The sequence below is a fragment of the Orbicella faveolata genome, unplaced genomic scaffold (assembly GCF_042242905.1).
Source record: "Orbicella faveolata isolate gen_17 unplaced genomic scaffold, um_ofav_v1 contig_35, whole genome shotgun sequence".
Lineage (NCBI taxonomy): Eukaryota > Metazoa > Cnidaria > Anthozoa > Scleractinia > Merulinidae > Orbicella > Orbicella faveolata.
The window spans coordinates 26503401-26528422 of NW_028301564.1; the positions used below are offsets into that span (position 1 = coordinate 26503401).

At 40.6% G+C, this 25022-nt stretch overlaps 1 protein-coding gene across 5 annotated transcripts; it reads right to left on the minus strand.

Moving 5' to 3' along the window:
• Positions 1-256: 256 nt before the first annotated feature.
• Positions 257-24655, minus strand: LOC110043500 (uncharacterized). 5 transcript variants are annotated; one of them, XM_089272948.1, is made up of 9 exons: positions 24609-24655; positions 24308-24376; positions 20458-21190; positions 19399-19899; positions 13268-13432; positions 12408-12491; positions 11763-11834; positions 3648-3875; positions 257-2382 (listed from the first exon to the last, which is right to left on the minus strand). In XM_089272948.1, the coding sequence occupies exons 3-9, from the start codon at positions 21170-21172 to the stop codon at positions 1742-1744; spliced, it is 2406 nt and encodes an 801-aa protein (XP_089129074.1). In that variant the 5' UTR covers positions 21173-21190; positions 24308-24376; positions 24609-24655; the 3' UTR covers positions 257-1741. The 5 variants fall into 5 exon arrangements, with proteins under 5 accessions (XP_089129074.1, XP_089129071.1, XP_089129073.1 ...); XM_089272945.1 differs by having other exon boundaries at positions 13268-13435; XM_089272947.1 differs by having other exon boundaries at positions 13268-13435; positions 24614-24649.
• Positions 24656-25022: the final 367 nt, after the last annotated feature.

A 25022-nucleotide genomic window follows, 5' to 3' on the forward strand; every position in this document is an offset into this window, starting at 1 on the left:
CACTAACAGTAACCTCTCTGCAACATCCACTATTTTTGGTCCCGGCGGGCAGTCCATACATTCACTCTTATTTTTACCTCTCTACAACGGCCACCTCTCCACAACGGCAACGGCCACTAAAACTCGTCTCAACTGCCAAAATGATCTCTCGACAACGGCCAGTTAATCGACGACTGACGAACGGTGTATATAAAAACCCCATACAGTTTTATTGTAAAAGGTCACCAAACTTGATCCGTACCGCGCGCGGTTGATCTCTGTTTCTGTTAAGATTCTTTTTATTGATACATTTTATGGAAAAAGTATGTTTAAAGACGCATTTCTGGACAAAAAAAATGGGTGTCATATTACACCCCTACCTCCGCGTAACGGCCACCTCTTTACAACGGCCCCTTCCTCTGTCCTTGGCCGCTGTAGAGAGGTTCGACTGTAGCTTTAGAAAGTAGAGTATTGTAGTTTTGCCCATAGAGTAATAAGCGGTAACCGCCATTTAGTCAAACGTTTTGAATATTCAAATTCGAAAAAAAGAGTCAAGTCAGGCAACTACGGGTTCGGTTCATACGTCGCACTTCTGCCGTGTCGAATTCAGTTCAATGAATTAAATCGAATCGGCTGCCGCATTTCTGCCGCACGTTCGACTGGTCTTGTCGTGTTATCCAACAGAAATGCGACACCGATTCAAACGTGGAATTTATCTAATACATACATAATGTTAAGCATGCGTAAATTTGGTCCCGCCAAAGAAAAAGAAGAAACTTGGCCATTCTCGACCCAATCCAACCTGAGAATATTGCAACACATACTGCTCCGTTGTCAGCCTTCTCCTTCTCGTTCCATTGGCGGACAATTTTTCGCAAAATTAACGTCCTTCGTCGCTCAGGATCTTCGTCCGCCATATTAAATAGGCTACATTTAAAACATTTTCCCCTGACCGACATACCCGACAGTATTAATTCTGAATTAACTGTATCACAAGTGCGACGTATGAATCGACAATGGCATTTCTCCCGCATGAATTCGACACGGCCGAATGCGATGTATGAACCGGGCCTAGGACATTTGTTACCCTCCCAAAACAGAATGCTAGTCCATCGCACATTACTCCCTATCTAGCAGTCTATCAGTTTGTTGACAAGAAAAGTATTTTTGATTTGTGGTGTATCCATTCTCTTTCCAACAATGTGATACTAAGACACTTAATTTACAAATACCACTAAGGCTCTATAATAGTGATTAAAATATATGCCACTAAAACTACTAAAATGCAAACATCATTATATCAAGTTGAATAACCTAAATACTAATGTAATTATCGTTTAAGGATGTTCCAGGCTTTTCATTTTGAAAAACATGCTAGATATTTCTACCACTTAGATACTGCCTAAGGTTCCATTCCCTCACATAACAGGCTTGGGCTGCCCGTGATCAAATCTACAACTTGCTTACGATGGTCGTGTACTACACGAAAAATGTAGCCTGGGCGATTTTGTCTATATACTATTTTCCACAAGGCGAGCCGCGCTTCTACAAAAATCGCTTGTGACAAATTCTTTGTTTCGTGTAAATCGGCTCTCACTAGCTATTTGCGGACCTACATGTCCAGTTTATTATTATCATTATTTAAGTAACACACCTTTAACAAAATACAAAAGTACTATGCTATTAGGTATTGAAATACAAATTGCAAAGTAAACAAGTAAAAATGTACGTAACCTGACTGTAAGAGAGTAAGACTGTCCCTTTATATTTCCTGGTTCAGGTACACTGGACCCCTAAAGTTGTGAACTGGATCAGGAATAGTGATGTGATTTTTTTCGTAAAACAATTTCTTTGCCTCTGACAAAATGTCGAAGATATCACGCGGCTTTGAACCTTGTGACTTAATGACACTTAATAGAGTAGAAATGTATCCTTTCCTGTACGGAACAAACAAACATAAGCAGTTCTCTCCGAAAGGCAATTTCAAAGAAAATGATTTTTCGTCAATAGGTTCATCAGCCTCAAGTGCTGTAGTTGTCTGGTGGCCTTGAATAATGAAAATCTTTAGCGGTTCTGACCAGGAGGAAAATCTCGAATATCTGAAGTTGGTCAAAAGTTTAGCAACACTCAAGGAGCCCCCATCGAACCCTTCTATTTCCCAATCCCTGTTGACATTGGATTGTATGAAGCAAACAAAACGATTGTAATCGGAATAATCTCTGTCAGCTACAGAAACTATTACCCGTTTTACGTCATCATTTGATTTGCATACTTTTTCATCTACATCAAACCCGAGGTCTTTGAAAACTCTTTCAAATTCCACTTTTTCTCCGTCAAGAGCTTCAAGTTTCTGTCTATTAACGACAACCTGACAAAATCCTTTTATTCCTTCGAGAGGTAGACCTATAAACAAATAGATAAAATAAGAAATATATAAATAAATAAGTATTCAATACAAATTGGTAGCATAAATATCTAAGTGGAAATCAGGCAGTTTATTTAAAATAAGGAATCTAGTATTCTGATATTTCCTTTTTATATTTGTAATTATAATCCATCAAATATTTCCGCTCGCGCGCGATTGGTCTAAACGTGTCACGTGACCGAATATTCCCCAGCTAAAATTGGGGAATATCCGAGAAAATTCCCTAATTTTCAAAACTGCGCGTGTTTTGGAAAGATATTTTGAAGGATAATAAACACAATAACCTCCATTTGACTTTGAAAATATGCTCGGATATTTGTCCTTGGACATTGTCTGTCCTCAAAGCTCACAGTTTTATAATATAAAGATCTAAGCGCGGTTCTTTTGTGCTATATTCTGTAATCAGTTCCATCATGTATTAACCGATTACATTAAGGTCCGGTAATACGGGCAACATTTTCCTTCAACTTGTCTCGCAACATTGTTGCATTGCAAGTTGAAACACATTGTTGCGCGTTTTACCACGTTTGTGACTAACTTGTCTCGCAGCAAAATACAGTGTCGCAAGTTTGCAGAATTCTACAGTTATAATTGCTTAATCGCGTGTAAATAAAGATGGCGCCTTCTTTAATATAATTTAGCATTTCGACGAAGTTCCACTTCGACTTCTGGCCGTCTTTTCTTCTTAATTCCCGTGCCAGCGAAGTTTTCTCAGTATGAAGCTCAGTGTCGTTTCAGATAGCTAGGCGAAAAGTTGTATTTTTGCGACAGTTCTTCCAAGCCTTTTGCCTTTTTTCCTGCTTGTTTTCAAGGGACAAACGAGGTGTCCCAAAGACTATGATAGCCCTCGAGGTCTTTGTAAAGGACAAAGTTATGACTTTCCGAGAGTTACTGGTCTACTTCAAATTCAGGCTCGCCTTCACCGTCCGCCCTGTTTTTTTTTTTTTTTATTTGCCGCGCTTCGTGACAGCCAATCACAAGTGTTGAATTCAAATTTGTTGCGAGACAAGTTGTAGCTTCAGTGGTAATACGAGCAGCAAAACTAAAATTTGTTGCAGAAAGTAGAACTCGAGTCTACTTTGTGCAACATGTTGCCTCAACTTGCAATACTGTATTTTGCTGCGAAAAAAGTTGGTCACAAACGTGGTAATACGCGCAACAATGTCTTTCATCTTGCAATGCGACAATGTTGCGAGACAAGTTGAAGCAAAATGTTGCCCGTATTACCGGACCTTTAACATACCAGATACCCTGTCCAGCATGGGATCGGGTCGCAAGGACAATCGTCTTGAAGGATAAGTTGGGAACCGAAAGCCCATATCGCTGAAATGTTCTTCAAGGTCAGAAACCACATTTTTTAGGTACTGCAGCTCGACGAAGGAACGTTCTCTTGCAATCTCACTGGCGTCGAGTCTCTTCTCCAGCTGAATGTTTTTCTTCTCAAGTTGCTGGATTTTTCCTGACTCCTTACCTTGAATCACAAAAACAATCAACGTAAGCAGTTGGAAAAATAATGCATAGCGTCTTAATGCTTAAAAGCGTTTTTATGGTCTTTATTGTCGTTCAGCGTTGATCCTCAGTTGTTGATATTTCATATTTCAGGGAACGTGACAATTGTTATACAACATTGAATTACAACTATACTTTATTGATTTAGTAAAGGAGGTTTTTCAAAGACAGAAAAATAAATGAAACAGACAATCTAATACACAAGTCTACATATGACGATAAAAAAATCAAATGCTTTAAAAATCCCAATAATATCAAATGTCTCGTATGCCCATTGGCTAAATTTATCATCAATCAAGAGTAACGACACATAGTTCAGATAATAAACTGGGCATGTAGGTCAGCGAAACTTGAAAATTTTACTAAACTGTTAACAGCGGAGGGAGGGAGGAGGAGGCGTGTCACCGACGTCTATGATGCGATGTAGCCAAACCCGAAAGGAAGCTACCTTGCCGATCCCCTTTCTCACGCCTAAGGCAAACGTCATGTTCGGAACAAGGTATGTTTATGCCGCGAAATCCCGGATTGCGTAGGTTACATAACTCTATTATTTAATAAACAATTAGACCCGTAGCCCGTGCGGGCTACGGATCAATAGCCCATGAGGCGAAACCGAATGGGCTATTGACTCGTGGCCCTTGAGGGCGAAGGGTCTAATTGTTTTAGTATCACCCAACTAGTCGGACAGAAATGGCAATAACAAAATTAGCAAATGCAAGTTGAAGAAATATTTATTTGGGATTAAAACGTCACGCTCGATTGTGCCAATTTCGCTACTCGAGGACTATTACTAATAGTCCTCTAGTAGCGTAGCCAATTAAAATGAAGGATTTGCATTAGTCCACTAGTTGGGTGATACTAATTCTAATTATTTAATGAAACAAGGAATTATCACGTGCAATGTCCTCATATTTAAGTCAGCCGCTTGCCCGGATTCGGGGCATTTCAAAACAGATAAGCAAGCCGGTAAGTCTGGTCGAATTTAAGACACTCCCGCCTCCCCTTCGGCGACGTGACATACAGCTATAGTGCTTTCGCACCCAGTCGCTCATTGCCTCGACCACAGTCTTTCCCCATAACCTGCGTGAGACAATGAGCGGCATAATTAATGAATGAATATGTTATACAGTGTACAAAACCGGAGATCAGAGACTGCGCAGATTGCAATGAAAATGCGGCCCCGACCCCGGGAGCGGGTCCACAATACTACTTCCGTCTGCATTCCGGATGCTTGTTCAGAAGAGCAATTGTCAGAGCAATTGTAACCTGAGTATCAGGCTTTTCTTTTTCTTTTTCTTAAGGCAGAAAGGGAAGAAGCGAAAGGAAAAGCCTGACACAGACGCTTTTAGTGCAGTTTTCCACCCCCTTAACAGCGTGATAAGCGTCACTGAACGTATCAACCAGTCAAATTCATTTCCGGTTGTCAATTGAACTTCCATGTATCTAAGCCGAACAATGGCTAGCTAAACAATGGCATATACAACAAAACAGTCAAAAGACTACATTTGAATCATGTGGTACCAGAACGACCAAAGGAGGAATAAACCTATACATCAAGCAAGTGAAACATAATCTCGATCAGATAGCTGCAAGAAACAAAAGAATGTCTCATGACAAACATTTAGCAAGGCGTAGCCAGGGTTTTTCAAAGGTGGGGTCACACTGTGTCAAAATGAGGGTACTTACCAGATTGTCATGTAATTTTTGTCACCTGATGTAGGTTGTTTGCTTAAAAAAGGCTTACAAAAGGGGGGGTCACGGGCATCTCAGTACCCCCCCCCTAGCTACGCCCATGTTTAGCTTTCTCGAAGTAAAGCTACGGCATCTCCGAAGAAAAACGTACGAAAGCAAATATGATATCCGTGATAAGAATGAACCTACTGTACTTGCAAACAGTTCTAATCACAGCCGGGCCCGGCGTCACAATATAGAATGCAAGTAAGCAACATGCTCGCGGTAAATTTCATATTTTGTCCCTTGAAAGCAAATACGTGGAGACTTAAGGGACCGTTCATTTTTGATAAGGTAGGGGGGCCTGGTGGGATTTGGGGGGGGGGGGGCCATACGAAAAAAAATGGCTTTCGAGGGGGGGTCATCCCAAAAAAATTAGGGAAAAAGGGAGGGTCATGGGAAATATTTTAGTAAAACTTTAAAATGGCATAATGTTTGAATATCAAAAAAATTGCTATAGAATAAACATAGAAGGCAGGATACAAATTTATTACAAACTCTCCTTCTGCTTTAAAAAAACGTTTGGCGACAAAAAGCATTTGTAGCTACTGAAAAGAAGTATTTAACACTTATTTTCGAATGCAACTTTCACTGGCACTCATCTTCATCTTCGCTGTCGTCGAGTTCTTCGTTGCCGCTTGTGCTGCTATGGGAGTCTCTTTCGCCAATGCTGCAAGAAGCAGCAATGCTTTCCGTCAGAGTGTACTCTTCAGGGTACATGAAGGTGTAAACATAATCTCTGACTTCCTGCTCAAGGTTTGTGGTGATTCTGCTTCTTGCAGCATTGGTGAAATAATTCCCTTCCAAGAGCGGTGCGATGTATGGCCCATCTCTTCTATATAACGACGTGGCCACATCCACAACTTTAATACACTCTTCCGGGACGGCCGTTCTAGGAGGGTACACAAGGCATTTTGGAAAATCATTTCCTAGCAGGTTTTCAACACAGATTCCATAAACTCGTTGGACGTTGTTTTCAGTCCGCTTCCTCTTTCTTTCATTTGACTTTCTGTGGTTTTCTTTTTTCCTTCTCCTTTTGTTGATGTGCTGTTTGAGTATGCCCTTGAATATGCTGTTATAATTGCTCTTCTTATTTTCTAGTGCTTCCATGTCCTGCGTGACCTTCGTCAACTTAGCTTCTATACATTTGATCTGTTTTACATTAAAGCTGTGGGCAAATTCTTCGCCCTGCTTCAAAGCAAGCCAATTGGACTGAAAGAGTGTGGAATCGTGTTCCTTTACATCTTTCAATATGACATTCAACTTCTCCACCATTGCTCTGTGCTCTTTGATGGAGAAGTTCAGTTTTCGTCCATCACTGGGCTTCAACTGGTACCCTGGCATGGAAAACTCACTCGCCCTTTCTGAACAGCCATCCGCACTTAGAAAGATTGCTTCTTTTGCTTGTAAGATGTCAAACTGCCTGGATCGTTCAGCTGTAAACCTTTTCTTAAACGACCCGTTGCTTTCGCCATTATTGCGCATTTTGGAATGAGCCTCTTTCATGATGCTCATGTAGTAATGCACTCTTTTCCCGATTGGAAAGGCCCTTCATGGGTATGTTATGGTTTAAATTTAGTTTTGGCTAAAATTTTCAAACCAATTGGATTCTCATTTCTCTTTGTTCTGAATTATGACAATGAACTTGAGACATTGAAAATTAAGAAATTTTAAACCATAGATAAATTTAAACCATAACAAGTATGCTAAAATTTATAAAAAGTAATCCACTATTTGCAAGATTTGAGAACACTCATAGCTTTTTGTTCTACCTGCACAGGGCAACATTTATACATGCCTGTCACTAGAGTAGAGGGAAAAACCTTCCAAATAAAGACATCTGTAAATTAAATGTAACAATGTGTTTCACACAACACATCAACAGATTTCCAGTTTTCTCACAACACTTTGTACTTGGTTCAGTATCACAATGCAGGAGTAAGGAAAGACTCTGTTCCAGGCCACTGTTACTTCCGTAAGATTGAGAAGTTTATGAATGAGCACTATGAGGAGGGGGAGAACTACAGGGAGTTTCTAAAGTTGTCCTGTCAAGAAAAGGAAGGAGAAATTTGTTCTCTTTGTTGTGAATGGACTGGACCACCCATAGAAAGATACCCTAAACCAGTTCCTGACCATTCCTGCCTACCGGAATACCACTACCTCTCCTACCAGAAGACCCCAAAAGAAGGGCGTGATCCAGATGACTGGCAGCTAAGGGTCCTAGCGAAGAAAGAGCATGGAAGTGGCAGGCTGGTTTTATCTGACCCAGAGAGCGTTGCTCTGTTTGCAGATAAGTTTATCGTCAAATCAAAGTTTGTGGTGGATTATCTTCAGCATCGTGAAGTGCTGGAATTAAAAAGGAAAAAGAGAGCAGGAGAAAAGGCAAAGTTAAGTAGGGACGCAAAATATAAATCACATGAGGATTATCCTTGGACTGAGTTGTGCGAAGATCTAACCAAGCTTAAAAAGCTCCGTGTTCCAGAACTAAACAAGTACTTGAACCACCAGGGGCTGAAGCAGCATTTGAAACGCAGCAAGAGTGAGAAAGTAAAGGCAATTGTAAGACATTCATGCTTGCAGCAGAAGAGTCCTCTCAGAGCTGGCCAACCAACACTGAGAAATGCCAGGACATTGACACAAAATGACAACAGGGCAAGTGCTGACAGCAGTGAAATGGATGGAAGTGACAATGATGAGTATGACAGTGATGCCATTGACTCTGGGGGAGAAGATGACTCAAGTGACGTCATTCTTGCATTCATCAATTCAGATGAGGAAGATGCCAATGAGAGGCCAAATGCCACACGCTCAGGGCGAGCCATAACTAGGAGATCCGAAATTGACTTCTCTTTCTTTTGATTTGTTTTTTAAACAACAGCTCTCTGTAGTATAGGGATTCTAATTTTGTCTTCATAGTGAGCACAATAACGTGAAGTAGGGGGATAATAGAGAAATATTAAAAAAGTTGAAATCAAAATATTGTTTGTTCAATTTTTTTTTTTTTGGGGGGGGGGGTCATCCCAAAAAATTACCGCTATAAGGGGGGGTCATGCGATTTTTAAATGGTGCTTCCCAAATCCCACCAGCCCCCCTCCCTCATAAAAAATGAACGGTCCCTAAAAGCATATCTTGCAATAGAAATGAGCCTCTGAACAACACATATACACATGGCAAATTACAGAGGTGTCAAAATCTACCAAGCGACACGCAGATAACAACGGAAATCATGCAGACCTATGACCTCTAAAAGTTTGCCATAGCACGGTCTAACGGCTCAACTCTACTTTAAGTTCGTCGTTATAACACAACATGAAGTGCCCTTCACAAACACAAGTGAAGCGACAAAAAGGTCGAGTGACGGAACAGAGAACGGCAAATGTACAAATGTCACGAACCGTGTAGGCTAGTCAACCCTATTTTACACTAATAAGACCACAGGCAGCCCAAGCTCTCAATGTTATCCTTTTTTTTTCCTTTTTATGCGAACGTTCAGGCTAACGTGACATATGGCATGTACTATTACATAACGACCGAATTTGACCACGCGAAACATGACTCCCGCTTTGCAGCATATGGAGGTGTTGTGTTACAACGGTTTGAATTTATAAAGGTTTGTATGGGAATGCAACGGCTTCTGTGAAACCCACAGAACGATAACTCGCCGAAATCGCGTTAGATCGGCCCGAGGAGCTGGCAAACAACAAAGAATACAACACAGCAACAGGGTGAGTAGATTTTATTCCCAAAATATAAGAATAATTGGCTTTTCAAGCAAAGCCGTTGCATTCCCATACAAACCTTTATAAATTCAAACCGTTGTAACACAACACCTCCATATGCTGCAAGGCGAGAGTCATGTTTCGCGTGGTCAAATTCGGTCGTTATGTAATAGTACAAGCCATATGTCACGTTAGCCTGAACGTTCGCATAAAAAGGAAAAAAAAAAGGATAACATTGAGAGCTTGGGCCGCCTGTGATAAGACTCTTTCCGTAGCCTGTCGGTAAAACTCCGAGGAGGTCTTTCCGTTTTGACAAGCAGGCTTTCGAGGCATAATTCCTGTTCTCTCTTAAGTTTAATGTCAGGAAAGAACTGTAGAGCGCTTTCAAGAGCCGTTTTGAAGTCGTCACCTTCCATGATTACATAGAAATAAATGTCAAGCGAAGTTTTCGTTCCCGTCAAGATTATGAAATTTTTATTTCCAGTGGTGTGACGTCAGGGCGCATTGTGAATTATCCAATCAGCGCAACATCAAGAATCTGGATGTTCGACATAAGCCAATAAAAACGTTCGTGTCAGGCCTTCCTCCCCTCCCTCCCTCCCTTGCCCTCTCCCCTCTTAGAAAAGGCCTGATACTCAGGTTAGAGCAATACTGCGTAATATCTGTCTATCTCACTCAATTTAGACCAGTCATGAAATTTAACCCTACCCCGGGGTGTCAGTAAAATGCGGGGTCGGGGTCGGGGTCAGGGTCGAGGCCTCTTTTTTATAATTTTTTTCTTTATATTTTTAAATATTTTTCTTTTTCTTTCTCTTTTTTCTTTTCGTTTTTTATTTAAGCCGAACGCCAATTTCTTGTGATTTGTTTCAGCAGTGCAACATTACTATATCTTCGCACATAAAGGAAATTAAATGCGGTGGAGCTTATTTGTTAGGTACATCACCGCGAATAATACGCGTCACATTTCAGTCAAGACAGTCGAATATCATGACCATTTGCCATCGCTACAAATCATTTACTCGTGATGACACAACCTCAGGTACTTGTTGTAGAAGGCGAGCGGGTTGAAATCACAGCACCAAACTTGCAGATTTGCTCCTGCTGCGGGAAGGAAAAATCGGTAAACAGGTCCCAGAAAATCTCGATACAGGCTGCGTTACACTTCATCGTCAGCAGCATGATCCTCTTCACTTCTTCAATCACGTACTTCCCCGGATCGCCATCATTGTTCAGACCTGTTTGGATCCCTCTTAGAATAACGTTTTTCATGTTTAAACGAGCCCAAATTACGAATGGAAACCCAAACTTTACTTAGGGTTAGGGTTAGCTTGTTCTAATACTTTACCCGTAAAATTTCCTCTAGTGTGAATTTACTTATAATCCAGCTGCTTTGTGCTCCCTTCTGGGGTTTAAGACTCCATTGATCGCAAAGCCCAGAGGGACTCCCATATAAACAGGACGGGGGGTGCTCGTCGTACCTTTTAGGAGTTAAAAACGCGATTTTGGTACCTCTTAGGGTGTTCGGCCTAAAAAGGTCCACAGCGGGAGCTTTCGCGGTAGCTTTTAGGGTATCGAACTGAAAAATATGACAGGAGATAATGTGTTATTTTAGAATTGGGACCTTTGAGGGAAACAAAATTCAAGCTACACCCACAAAACAGGATCTTGGTACCTTTAACGGATTCTTCTCAAACTTTCTAACGAGCACCCGTATCCTTTTGGATGGGAGTCCCCCCGAGTCGGAAAGATCGGAATGCAAAACATAAGCAGTGAAAAACCTTTTTATATAAGAAAAATTTATACTTTGGATAACTTTTAATCCTGGGTTAGCGTTATCCGGTTTCCAAACAACCCGGCCCTGATTACAAGTTAACCTGACATGAGCCCGCGATCCAACCGAAACCCAATACTTGGTCAGCGATCAACAATATGTGTATTTTTTCCAGTTGACTGCTGATCAGGTACTAGTTTTCGATTGGATCGCAGGCTCAAGCCAGGTTATTATTTTGGGGGTGAAGGAGGGAGTACGTACAAAGGCAAAATCAAGCCGCAAGTTAACCCCTGGCGCGTTGTTGACTTTCCTTCCGACATCTTCCTTCCACAATTATCTCTGGGAAAGTCCTCGAAGACTATTGAAAAGCTTATGTAAAATGCTTCGCATAGTGCATAAAAAAACTGTATCGAGACACCTTAATCTTTCAGGATCAGTCTGAAACTAAGGGCGTTTACAAAACCGCACCAGAGGATTGCGTAAGAAGCTAATGTAAAAGTATGTAATTTCCTAGACAAAAAAAAAATGGATAAGCAGCGATCGCGAGATACCAAGGGGAATTTCCATACACTGATATATGAATTTTCAATTGTTTCTACAAGGGTTTTATTCTTTCAGTTTACTGTACCTTGTAACTTTTTTTCGACAGCGTTTAATCTTCTTGTCAGCTCTCTGTTCTCCTTCTTAAGGTTAGATATACCTTTTCATATAAGAAAAATTTATACTTTAGTTAACTTTTAATCCTGGGTTAGCGTTAACAGGCTTCCAAACAACCCGGCCCTGGCTACAAGTTAACCTGACATGAGCCCGCGATCCAATCGAAACCCAATACTTGGTCAGCGGTCAACAATATGTGTATTTTTCAAGTTGACCGCTGATCACGTACTGGGTTTTAGATTGGATCGCAGGCTCAAGCCAGGTTATTACTTTGAGGAAGAAGGAGGGAGTACGTACAAAGGCAAAATTCAGGCGCAAATTAACCCCTGGTGCGTTGTTGACTTTCCTTCCGACATCTTCCTTCCACAATTATCTCTGGGAAAGTCCTCGAAGACTACTGAAAAGCTTATGTAAAATGCTTCGTATGGTGCATAAAAAAAACTGTATCGAGACACCTTAATCTTTTAGGATAAGTCTGAAACTAAGGACGTTTACAAAACCGCACCAGAGGATTGCGTACGAAGCTAATGTACGAAATACTAAGGGGAATTACATACACAGATAAATGAATTTTTAATTGTTTCTACAAGGGTTTTATTCTTTCAGTTTACTGTACCTTGTAACTCATTTTCGACAGCGTTTAATCTTCTTGTCAGCTCTCTGTTCTCCTTCTCAAGGTTAGATATCCTCTTCAAATAATCTAATATTTTTAACCGAGAAGATAAAAACAGCTAAGCTTAAGTCAATTAACAAGGAGGTTCTAGAGTTTGGTCTCCTTCCTTGTTGCCATTTAAACTTTACTTAGGTTTATCACTTCATTAAATGTTACTTTCTTCGATTCTTTCGGCAGTTCATAACCACAGAAAATAAGTCGTTCACATGAGGTTAAGCAGCGGATTTTAGAAATGGAATACATACTGTTTCGTTTCGGAGGGAATAACTTCAGTTTTCAAAGGAAATTTCGCAGAGCGACTCATAAGTTCGTCAAGTAAATCTTAGTACATTGAATGAAGTAGTCTGGGAAGCTTTTTAAAGACATCGTTGCAATCAATATTTGTGCATCACTAATCGTTGGCGAGTGAAATGATATCACTTGTATAATGTTGTAATCTTATTCACTGTAGGTTTGCTGTAGCAATGTATCAAATCAAGGTCGTGAATCAGAACTTGTAATTGGAATAGACGTTGTTGAAGCAACGGCCGAAGGCAAAGTCTATTCTGATTCAACGGATTCAGGTTTAGAGAACTTTTCTTTTCTTGCTTCGTTCACGTCAGGTTCGTGTCCTTCAATATCGAGAGAAAGTAATTTTTAAAATTGGTAAAAGACAATTCAAGGTGTTAACAAATTTCTCTCTAAACTTTGACTTCAACTCCACGTGTACTGGTATCAGGTTGTGATATGAAAATTATTACCAACAAAATTGGTTACGTTCGTAACTAAATATCTGAATGCAATTTGAGAACGCGTTTACTTACCCTGGCCGCTGTCATCACCAATGTCTTTTCCTTCCTCGATTGGCGTAATACGTTCTCCGGGAACATCTCCAGGAACAAATTCTGAAACGGTATCCTTTTCCGCTTCAACTAGGCTCGCACTTTTGCCTGCAACTTCTCCAGGCGGTAAACGACTTTGTCCAGATACTGCTGTAACATTAAAAGCAAATCATAGGTAAAATGATCACGAGGTGATGATCAGCCACTGAACTCTGACTTTGATTAGTGAAGTTTACCGGTCCCCACTGAAACCCCAATAATTGGGGATCCTTTTATGATCCTACACAGGGTGCTAGAATTAAGGATGTCGTCTTACAGATAGTAAATGGTTTGAACTCAGCAGTATCAGTAGTTCGTATAGTGTGATCGTCCGATTGAGGATAGTTCTGAAAAGAATTGTTGGTGACTGACGTTTCCACAACCTGAGCGGAAGTCATCTTCAGAGTCAACTGAATAGTGTTAGTCAGTCGATGGTGTTTTAAGTCTGGTCTGTTAAAAGAGATTGGTTGCGAGCTATAAGGTGCCGGTGGTTGCTGGCATCTGTTAAGAGGCGTTTTTCTAAGTTAGTGTACCAGCTTTCCAAAATCAGTCAGTGAAAATAGTTTGTACTGTAGGTTAAGCATTGAGCAGAGTCCCAGTCAATGTTGTGGTTTGTCAGTTGACGATGTACAGCAATGTGATTGTTGGCATCACCATTTCTCGTGGCTCGTTTGTGTTCAGTCAGTCTCGTGTTAAGGTCTCACCGATGAGTAGGAAGCCTGGCAGTCGGAGCATTTGATCTTGTAAACTGCTCCCTGTCTGTTGTTGGATTGGTCCCTGTCTTGAACGTTATTGAGGTATTTTAGGTTTTCTTTCACGTAAAACCAAGGCTAGGGTTTCAAACCCTCAGCAGTAACCTAGCAGTTTTACCCGTCAGTATAATTTACTTTTCCTGCGCATAACCATGAAGGTTTTTTAACGTGATAAGCAGGAATGTTTCCACCCCTAACGGTAGGCTGCGATTAAAAGTATAAGATACACCTGGATATTTATAGTTAGTACAGTGGGATCCCGATTTAACGAAGTGCCAAGAGACTAGGGAAATTGGTTCGTTATATCGAGGGTTGGTTAGATCGTAAACCTCGATATAACGATTTTGCGGAAAAACAACCAAAATATTCGTGTTACGTCGCGCAATCCGGCATTTCTGGATCTGAACGAACCCCATAAATAACATTTGTTCTTTAATTAATGTCTATATGAAGCTGCAGTACACTGAACAGATCTGTACATAGCTAAAGCACCCGAAAACTAAACAGGTCAACAAAATTTTAACTCCAATTTTTACCCCAAGAAGCCTTCAAAAATAAAGAAGATAATATCTGTAGATGCGTCGATAGCCAGGGTCGATGGAGTCAACCTCGTTCCCAGGGTCCTCTCTCTACCTCGAGAAAGTACCCCGGTTGCGGCTGGTCACGTGTCTGCTAGATTTTTGCAGATTCCAGAGATGTAATTGAAGGGAGGGGCTGGAAAGTTAAAGTTTGTCTCGCACTGAGCTTGCCTACTGAGCCCAGTAGGGAGTGGAATATGTAACCCTCGCGCTGAACCCCCCCGCTGTGGATCGGCAAAAATCACAGCGAAGGCATTGACACACTCGATACAGGAGTTCAATGCGTTCAATGTTCGGCTGAAAGGTTAGCTCCGCATTTAGTTGAATTTTCCCCGTCGATAGTTGGACGGTCTTTGGAATCTGTGGCAGTTAAAAAATTTGGCAAAGAACTTGGAAATGACGACCACCACAATAAATGGACCGCGTAGTGAATTAAGTCTTAATTTATTTTTCATTCGGCAAAATCACAACGAAGGTATTTACTCGTTCCGTTAGAGTTAAATAAGTTAGTTGTATGTTCGCCTACAAATGTAGTTTTGAATTGGATTGAATTACTCTCGTCGACAGTTTGACGGTCATTCCATTCTCTTGCGGCGAAAAAATTTTACTTGACATCAACAACGTCTGCGCGCTGAATATTAAAGCTTGATTTAGCTTAAGCTTATATTTTTCGATCGGCAAAATCACAACGGCGGCATTGACGCATTCGTTTAGAGTTTGATACGTCCAGTGTTTGGCCAAGAGAATAACTCTGAATTTGATTGAACTCATCCAATCGAAAGTTTTACGGTCATTCGATTCTCTTGCAGTGAAAAATTTTATGAAGAACTGGTCAGGACAACAACGACATCGGCCGCGCGTTTGCAAAATCCAACGGCTTTCGTTTCAAAACCGTTTAGCGGCAAGTCCAATTTTCGGTCGAGAGACTAGCTTCTCATTAAAATTGAATGCATCCCATCGAAAATTTAACGGTTATTTAATTCTTGTGCTGCGAGAAACTGATTAAACTAATCCGAAGCAGGCTGTTGACGGTTATTTAAAAAAGTAGTGAAAATAAGCAAACTTCCCTTTCAATCAACATCTCATACTCATGGAAGTTCAGATAGAAACGAAGCACCGGTCAGGCAGGATCTCTGACAAATAACTTACTTAACTTTCAAAATAACGTCTGTAAGGCAGCGCAACTTTCACCTCCATAGACAGTGTTGACAAAATTAAGTCAAAGACCCACCCTCTGTGCGGATTTGATTTGTATACATAGGCACCTGACCAGCCGCAACCAGGGTAGGAGGAAGAGAGAAGACCCTGGGAACGAGGTTGCGATAGTGTCAGTGTCTGCATTTATAATGAGTTGCTGACTGAGTAAACGTGGCGGACAGTTGGTGAATAAATTTTTCATTTATTAGGAAGACATCACTCCAAGTCCAGGATATTTGTACACATTTGAAAGGATGGAGAATTTTCAACATGACTGCTATCGCCCCAGGACCAAAAATCCATTCAAGAACTCGTATCCAAGGCATCATGAAGAATCGTTAACACAGTGGTTACCGACGGTGATCGCCAGCAGGTCAGATCCACAAATCCTGATTTAGTATAATTTCCAGAGAAAATGTATTTTTCTTCAAACTAAAGCTACTCATTCTTAAACGATGATGACAACTGTAAATGAAGTCAACAACGATAAAACAAAGGCACCGGATGAATTTATTTTTCATAGTGTTTCGCTTGTTTGTTTTACTGCCGACTTCCATGAGTAAACTGATTCACAATCGATGTACATGTAAGCTTGTTATTTAGGGAGTTTAAGTGGCCACGACGGCGACGCCGAGGACACCTTCGATTAAAAAATGACTTTATATTTTACCAACGAATCTCGCAATACTCTAAAGTCATTTACTTTCTTTATCACTGACAAAACTTTCACGAAACTGAATGTGGGACACAGCGATAAACTTGAAATAAAATTTTAAAAAATTAGCCGCCGTGGTTCACGTTCTCCAGACAACGCAGAATTTGGTCATTTCACGTTGTTGTTTTGCAGAGGACGGTAAAGAAATGTACCAAGAATTAAAACGCACGTTCCCATCCATTGTTCTCCTAATTGAGGACGGTGACTACTAAATACAAGGGTTTTTGCGCCAGGTTAGGACCACGCGGAAAAATTAGATCTTTGTAAGGGCTATTGGCATCCACAAGGAAAAATTGAGGTAGCCACGCATTTTTTCGAAATAATTAGCCTTGAATCGCATCAAAAATGCTGACATCAGCATTTTTCTGAAAAAAGAAGGAAAGGATATTTCTTCACAGGTTTCCTTAGAATTCGCCTTTATATACAGAAAAGCAAACACATTTATAAAGATCTTAAAACTACATGGTAAATGGTAACATAAAAACCATTTTTGGTATGTTTTTAATAACAAAATCGTTGCCACAGCGTTTTTTAGCGTCTCTGACAGCCTTCCTCTGGTTCAGCTAAAATACAGTCTAAATACCTTTTGCTCACAACCAGAAACTAATCACGTGTTGAATAGGCTTGCTACTTCCATTTCATAACATAAAATATAGGGGTAACCACGCGTTTTTTAAAGTTATTGATCTTTCTTGAAAAGTTTTACGCTGCCCGTAACATTTTTTCCTGTCACCTCCCTAGTAAGTAAAACAATTGCGTATCTCATACTTGTTTCGCGCGCATGTGCAGGTACATGTTTACCATGGATAGTAGAAATTACTATCCATGATGTTTACAATTGGATTTCAGTATAATTTTCGACAGATAACGGCTAGTTTTTTAGCTGGAAGACGTTAACAGTTCGTGGTTAGCGATACGCTGCTAATCTGGTATTCCTGGTTTAAGTACAGGTTCATTAAGGTTCATTTGGCAGGGACGCCGCCCCTCTTCATTTGGTCACAGTAGGAAAACTTTGCTTTCATTTTAGTCGTGTACTTGGTAGCGTAGTTGATTGCGTCACTGTCAACCCAGCGCGCGCGTGGCACTTAAACTATGCTTGCGTGATGCGCAGAACCTGTGCGCACTAACAAAAGTAGGCACCGTCCTTAAGTCTTTTGTTTAGCGACGTTCCCGTTGCCGTTACCGTCGTGGTTTTCTTAAACTCCCTAACTAAAACTACGGCTGCATACGTGAACGCAAATGAACAATCGCGTCTCTGTTTTTATGTTTTAGTCCGTTATTCTCTTTGTTCAGCTCTGAAATTACACTAAAACAATTATGCGGCTCAGTGAACATTCATTTCGCCTTCAGCGAATAATTGTTAAATATTATACGTTTGGACTTCGGATTGTGTTCATTATAACGAGGATTTCGTTACATCGAGGTTCTGTTCCATACATTTATTATGACTTTGGTCGAGCTGAAGAATATCATCGTTTGTTACAATCCATCAAATATTTTCGCTCGCGCGCAATTTGCCTAAACGCGTTAAGTGACCGAAAACTGGGGAATATTCGCGTGATATCCCCAATTTTCAAAACTGCGCGTGTTGCGAGAAATATTTGAAGTATAATAAACACAATAGCAGTCTATAGCCTCCATTTGGCGCGGAAATATATGTATGTTATTTGCTGGCTGGGAGGTCCGTATGGTGAAAAACTGTGACCGAGGTCTTGAAAATGCTGGCCGAGGCCGCAGGCCTCGCGCAGCATTTTCAAGCACGAGGTCACAGTTTTTCACTATACGGACCGACCCTAAGCCGGCAAATAACATGCTTGTTTTTTTTCCTTCAGTAAATTGATTTTACAGATTACAAATGGGTTTGTTTACGCAGCTCTTGTCATTGAATCGGCTTGCGCGCCGTCTACTAACGATTTGCCAAAAATCTTGGCAACGAGCGAGTAACTCGGATAGTAGACAAAGAAAGGTGTATTACTGAAAGAACAGATTTTTTTCCTAACTACTTTATGTTAGTTGCATTTATTTCACAAGTTAAGTTCTCCAAAGTTGTTTTTGCAGTGTGAAATTTCATGTGAAGTTTGAAGTTTTACTACAAAAACAATTTCTGTCAGTCGTTGCTTTTAAAATCACTTGAAATCCGTAAGTACCGTAAGTTGAATAGCAGAAAGCAAGGAAATTCGTTAAGTGTATTCCACAGAAATTCTCCTAAATACAGCAACGATCAGAGAGGTAAACTCGACTGAAATTGACTCAAGTTTTACGGCGAGAGAAACACAGGATTACGCGCCATTACAGCGCTAAGCTACAATCAACCAAGCAAACTCTCACATCTTCAAAACACTCAATTGAATTTACTTACACTGACTTTCCTTGCCATTTTAATGTGAACAGAGATAAACTTGCGTTGACTAATCGTGGATGGATGTGTAAAAAAGGCAAAAGATTGACGGTTACCGCTAACTTTTAGGGCGAATTCAAATTTAGGCAGCGGGGAAAAAATCCGGCCCGTGGGCCGTATCGTAAAAAGCTGGACCGGTCACGTGCGTATGATTAGCCAATCAAATTCGAGGATTTAAGATTCCGGCCCGCTCGGATGCTTGAGAAAAAAATAAGCTAGGGTATTTGTCCTAGGACATAATCTGTTTCTCGAAGTTCACAGTTTTCTTCGAGCTACGCTCTCGGAAAACTGTTTGCTTCTCGGAACAGATAATGTCCCTGGACAAATATCCGAGAATATTTCCGCGCCAAATGGAGGCTAGTGTTTATTTATACCGAGGACTTCGTTATATATAGAGGTTCGTTAAATCAAAGTTTCCTGTACTACGCACTCACCTGAATGGTCCATGAAGATCTGTTTGCCTTTCTGGTACTCCTCCTCAGAAATAAAGGTTTTCAACCTCACGTCATCAAGGCCAAGTTTCTCCAATACCTCTGCTGTTACAAGAATTTCTTGGGCGATTGCATTGAGATGGCCGCTGCTGTAATCTTCCCACAGTCCTTCCAGAATCTGCAATGAGCTGCATTCAACTGTTATTAGCAAACTACCCACATCATGTTTACGCACAAAAGCCTTTAGTGTATATCTCAGGTATTGAAAGACCAATTCAACAGATCTTTTAAATGATAAAATCACGGTCCAGATGCGTATCTCTGTAGGGGTAGCCAGTTGTTTTCCAGAGTCAGAAGTACCCTCCATCTCTTCTTGGTCAAGGACAGGTATTGCACATATCCCTTGTGACTCGCCAGATTCGTGAGGGATCTGGGGCCTGCCAGATGATCCAGTCCGTTTGATACTCTCAGCGATATTCACAACAACGTTAACTATGACTGTCACTGAGAAAACAGAAAAACCAGAGCATTTTAGAATGCGGATAAGTCCCTACTAAGGGCAAACCCACGAAAAGACGTACTGAGGGTGTTCGTCTTGGCTCACGGAAAAAGCGATTTAAGGTGTAGGTTTGGTAAAAAAGATAACGTCCTTTAATTAACAATTTCTTCGGTAGAAATCTGTACAAGACTGGGCCTTATTTGGACTCAAGGGCATAAAACCTGACAACTGACCCATAGGAATTAAAAACCAAACCGTTATGTAATCTCAGCTCTTGATGAGTAACATTTTTGTTCGAGAAACTAAAACATCTGAATTAATGCCTTTAATTTGGGATTCTTATTCTTAAAAAGGTGTTACAATTGGTTTTTCAAACTCGCTACGGTGGCTACGGTGGCTAAATAGTGAAGAAGCTCACTTACCCAATGACAGAACCCAACAGTTTCTCTTGAGACTAATTATCGATTCGTATTGCCCACGCGCTCCCGGGAAACACTCAAAGCATCCCTAGAAACTCTTAATTTATATCACCGCTTTAAATCAATTAGAAACGTCTAACTTACCTGGTCGCTGAGACTGTTTAGCGACCTCCTCTTTTAAATCGCCCATCTGAATTTTAAACTCTTCTTTAAGTTTCTCCACCTCAGATTTAACATCCATGTCTTGCTTGTACCACGTATTGAGTTCTTCAATATACCTTTCCTCTCCTGGTGTTAGCGCATTACGAAGAAAACCATCAATGGACTTCTTCCACTCATCTTTCTTTTCAGGACTTCTCCTTGCAGCAATTCTCATCAGGACCTCGCTTATTTTCCCCCAAAGGTCATTAAACTCGGTGTCAGTTATTTCCATCGTCTTGCTGTGGCCATATACTTCATTACGGTAGTATTTGATACGTACTAGATCTGCCTCAAGACTATGGTCTGAGCTTTTTGGCAAGACATCCCATCCTCTGGGCCCGGGAGGAGGGGTGAGGTTGCATATTGTCCTTAATAACCTGAAGGTTAAAGTGATGTCGAAATCGGTCGATTTGCCATACACACCTGCGGATGGGTACAGGCAATCCCACTCCGGTTTGGTAAGTCTCGCTCCCCTCAGCTGTGTCTTTATGGCAGCATCACTTAGTCTCAAGGGAAGATCAGCTGGTGAGTGAATGGAATCAAATGTCTCCCTTAACAGCCTCAGTCCTCCGCACATCAGAAGTCGTGTTAGCCGTTGAAAATTTGCTTTAGCACTGGTCGAACGTAACACCTCTTCTGCATCTGCGAGGGACGCCATGCCGTGAAATATTTGTTTCTAAAACAACAACAACAACAACAGTTTATTTCTACTACTGTAAACAACTAAAAGAATTGGATCATGTGTATTTTGTGCACCTCTCGACCGATATATCGACCGACACTCGACCGAGGTATCGGCCGATATATCGACCGACACTCGACCGATATGTCAGTCGACATATGTCGGTCGACATATCGACAGATATATTGGCCGAGATATCGGCCGAGTGTCGGTCGATAGGTCGACCGAAACATCGGTCGAGTGTCGATCGATATAGCGGCCGACACGCGGCCGATACTTTGACCATTGAGTGCCGGTGGAATATCGGTCGACATTCGGTGGTATATCGGTCGACTGTCGTATAATATAAGTCAAAAGCTTCGACTGCCAGTGTCAGATGTATAAGTTATGCGCATTTCATCCTTTTTTGGTCAACCTTAAAAATTTCTGAAGGCTTTATGTTCGGATCATTCAGCCGTTGTCAAGCAAGACATTCATGTGAAATACTGCCAAATACACAAAATACAGTTGACAGGAAAAAGGATAAGGACGATGAAGGATAACAAGGTGCTGGAATAGAACTGATGAAAGACAAGCAAGTCTTGAATTTGCCCATGCATTACACTAATGCTTTTGCTGTTTTTTGCTTTTTACATTTCCTTGCATGGAAGAGGGGTTACTGAACGACTTAAAATTTAGGAGAGTTACGCAAGCATTTGACAACACAATCAAGATAAAACAAATCAAAAAACGCGAATTCACGTTTAAGCAGCTTTTTCACACCGCCATAGCTGTCGTGGTATCTGGCCTTCACTGGCGTAGTCCCTATGATTTTTCTGGTATGGAACGGGGCTGGGTTTCAGCTTTGCCCTGTCGTACTTGTTGTTAAATAATTCTACTAAGGCTATGCTTGTTTTCCACATGTACTCTAACTTGTACTTCTTGGTTGGGTATATTCAAGAAGATGTGATAATTGTCCCTTTTTGGTATGTTATATTTTTTTTTCCCGGTGGTGGTACTCTCTTGTATATATCTTATTTTTATCTCATTTTTAATAGTAATTAATAGTAATTCCCGTTCCGTTATAACAGCCGTATGTCAATCGTGTCAAGCCGTGACGTTACCTTTTTGTGGTACTTATCGATAAGATTATAACGGTGATAAGTTATGTGAGTAATTTGGTGTATCGTGGGTCTGGTGGGGCAATTCCTTATTTTTCTTTTTTTTCTTTTTTACCAAAAAACCCTACCCTCCGGCTAAGACACGGGGAATGTTAAAAATAGCCTCAGTGTGCATTTATCCGTAAGATTATTGGGCAAGAAGAAAATAACGTATTGGTAATTTTTTTAGCCTGCGAGAGCATCCGGTTTTTCTGGCTCTAGTTTCCAATTCAACTGCCGAGAAAAACCCGAGAGGGAGAAGCGACTACCAGAAATAAATGTACGTCTGCGGTTCGCAATCGAAAAGCAATCCGACCGATCGGGTTAGATTGAGTTCGATTCTGAGTATGCCAGGTTTATACAAAGAAGCCTCTGAGAAGCGGGGGGTAGAACAGGGATGTCTGCGCTGCTCAGCAGACGTTACTAACCTAGGTTAAATTCCGTCTGCGACGCAGGCTACAGTCACCAGTATCGGTGGAATGTCGGTAGCCTATCGATCGACATGTCGGCCGACAATCAGACAACCACTCTCGGTCGACATATCGACCGACATATCGGTCGAGTGTTGGGCGATATATCGACCGACACTCGACCGATATATCGGCCGATATGTCGACCGAGTGTTGATCGATATGTCGACTGACATGTCGGTCGAGTGTCGGTCGATATATCGGCCGATACCTTGGTCGAGTGTCGATCGATATGTCGACCGATATATCGGTCGAAGGGTGCACAAAATACACATGATCCAAAGAATTTACAAGATTATAATTATAAATAAATAAATAAACATTACAGTACATACAGTAGTGGGACACCCAAAATAACTAAAAAGCTAAACTAGTTGGGTGACCGTAATTATAATAAATAAAAATGTGAGAGTCAGGAAAGAGGCACAACAAATACATTGGTACACATAAATATCATAAACTTGGTACAAGAGTAAATATACAAAACAAAACAAAATAAATAGATATAAACCATCAAAATATCAGTACAGATTAATAGAGACTACTGAAATGCGAAGTTAGTTCTTTTTTAAATTGATTAGAAGTACAACACTTGAATCTTTCATCGAGTTCATTCCATAATTTAGGTCCATTAAATCGAATATTAAATTTGCCATAATTTGTTCGAATTTTTGGAAGATAGAGAGTAGATCTAGATGCAAAGCGAGTATTTACATTATGTTTACAAGATGTTTTGACAAAAAACGAATCAAAGATCTTTGGTAGTTTGCCAGTATTAAACTGGTGCATAAAAAAGAGAGTTTGAAGCTTAATATAATCTTGAAGTTTAAGAAGGTTAAGCTTAGCAAACAAAGGACTTGTATGTGCATCAAAATTTGACAAAGTAATTGGATTGCTTTCCTTTGTATTATTTGAAGTGGTTTAACATTATGATCATAAGTGTTGCCCCAAATTATACAGCCGTAGGAGAGAAAAGGAAGAATAATGGCATGGTAGAAAAAGACATCAAAACAAAACTTTCAATGTTTTGACCAGAAATTGCTTAATAGCGTTTACTAAATTAACTTTGTGTTATTTTTCAGGGGTCGGCACGGAACGCTGCAAAGACGATAGAGAGCATGCAAATTTCTAGAGTATTTTTAGTATCTTTAAAATGAGTGTCTGATCATGGCATGCCTATAGTTTTATATTACAATATCATAACTTTATATCAGCCAACACTATGTACCAAAGACCTAAATCAGTAGAAAACGAGATATTCCGTTGGCCAAATTCAACGAAGATGGACTTCGGCCGTACATAAGTTTTATCAATAGCCACGCATCAGTTGTTTTCCGTCGTTGGCAATTTATGATTTGCGGTACAAATCGTAAAAGTCAAAGAACTGGCTTTTGGTATGAGTATAAATTCTAACGAGTGTTGGAATCATTTGACATTTCCTTGGGGCGAGACGGGAGGTGTTTTTAAACATCTCAGACACGTTAAGGAATAAAGCATTTTACCTTAAGACATTGTTAGGTTTGTCATGCACTCTTCCAGAGTTCTTCGATTCTTTTCTCCTGCTCTTCGCGCTAGAAACAACAAAGTACGGACAATTTGTTACCTATATAAGCTTATATTATTTTGCGATCGATAGAAACATACATAGTTATAAACAGATTGGTTATGGTTTAAAACAACGTGGCAACATTATATGTACAAATATCACACTTATATGCACACTTGTGCTTGTGTGGACGGAATATTAAGAAAGTGGAATGGCGTGATGTAGTATATAGTATAAAAATATGTAATCTTTCTCACCTAACCTTTGTACCACGAAATTTGCCTGTCGAAAGCGGAAGTAAAACAAAGGTTCACGGGATAGAGAGCGAAACAAATCTAGGCACGTAACACGTGCAAAATGCCGCCAACTCAATCCAGCTTATGAGACGTCCCTTTCGCATGAACGCCACTGCGTGTTCTTTTCCTTTCAGCAATGAAACTAGTAGGGGCGTCGCTTCCAACGCTTTGATATTTCCCACCAAAAAGGTTACAAAGTACAGTTATTCGTCTCACAAGATGTTTGCCTCATTACAATTTGATAACTAAAAACGATTATGTATGATCAGAAGCATATCACATATGCTTCTGGTATAATTTACGTATACCTTTCTACAATTTTGCAGTCCAAAGCCGCGAGTTGGAACTTTGTTGCCTTTTAGGCCCCTGTCAGGT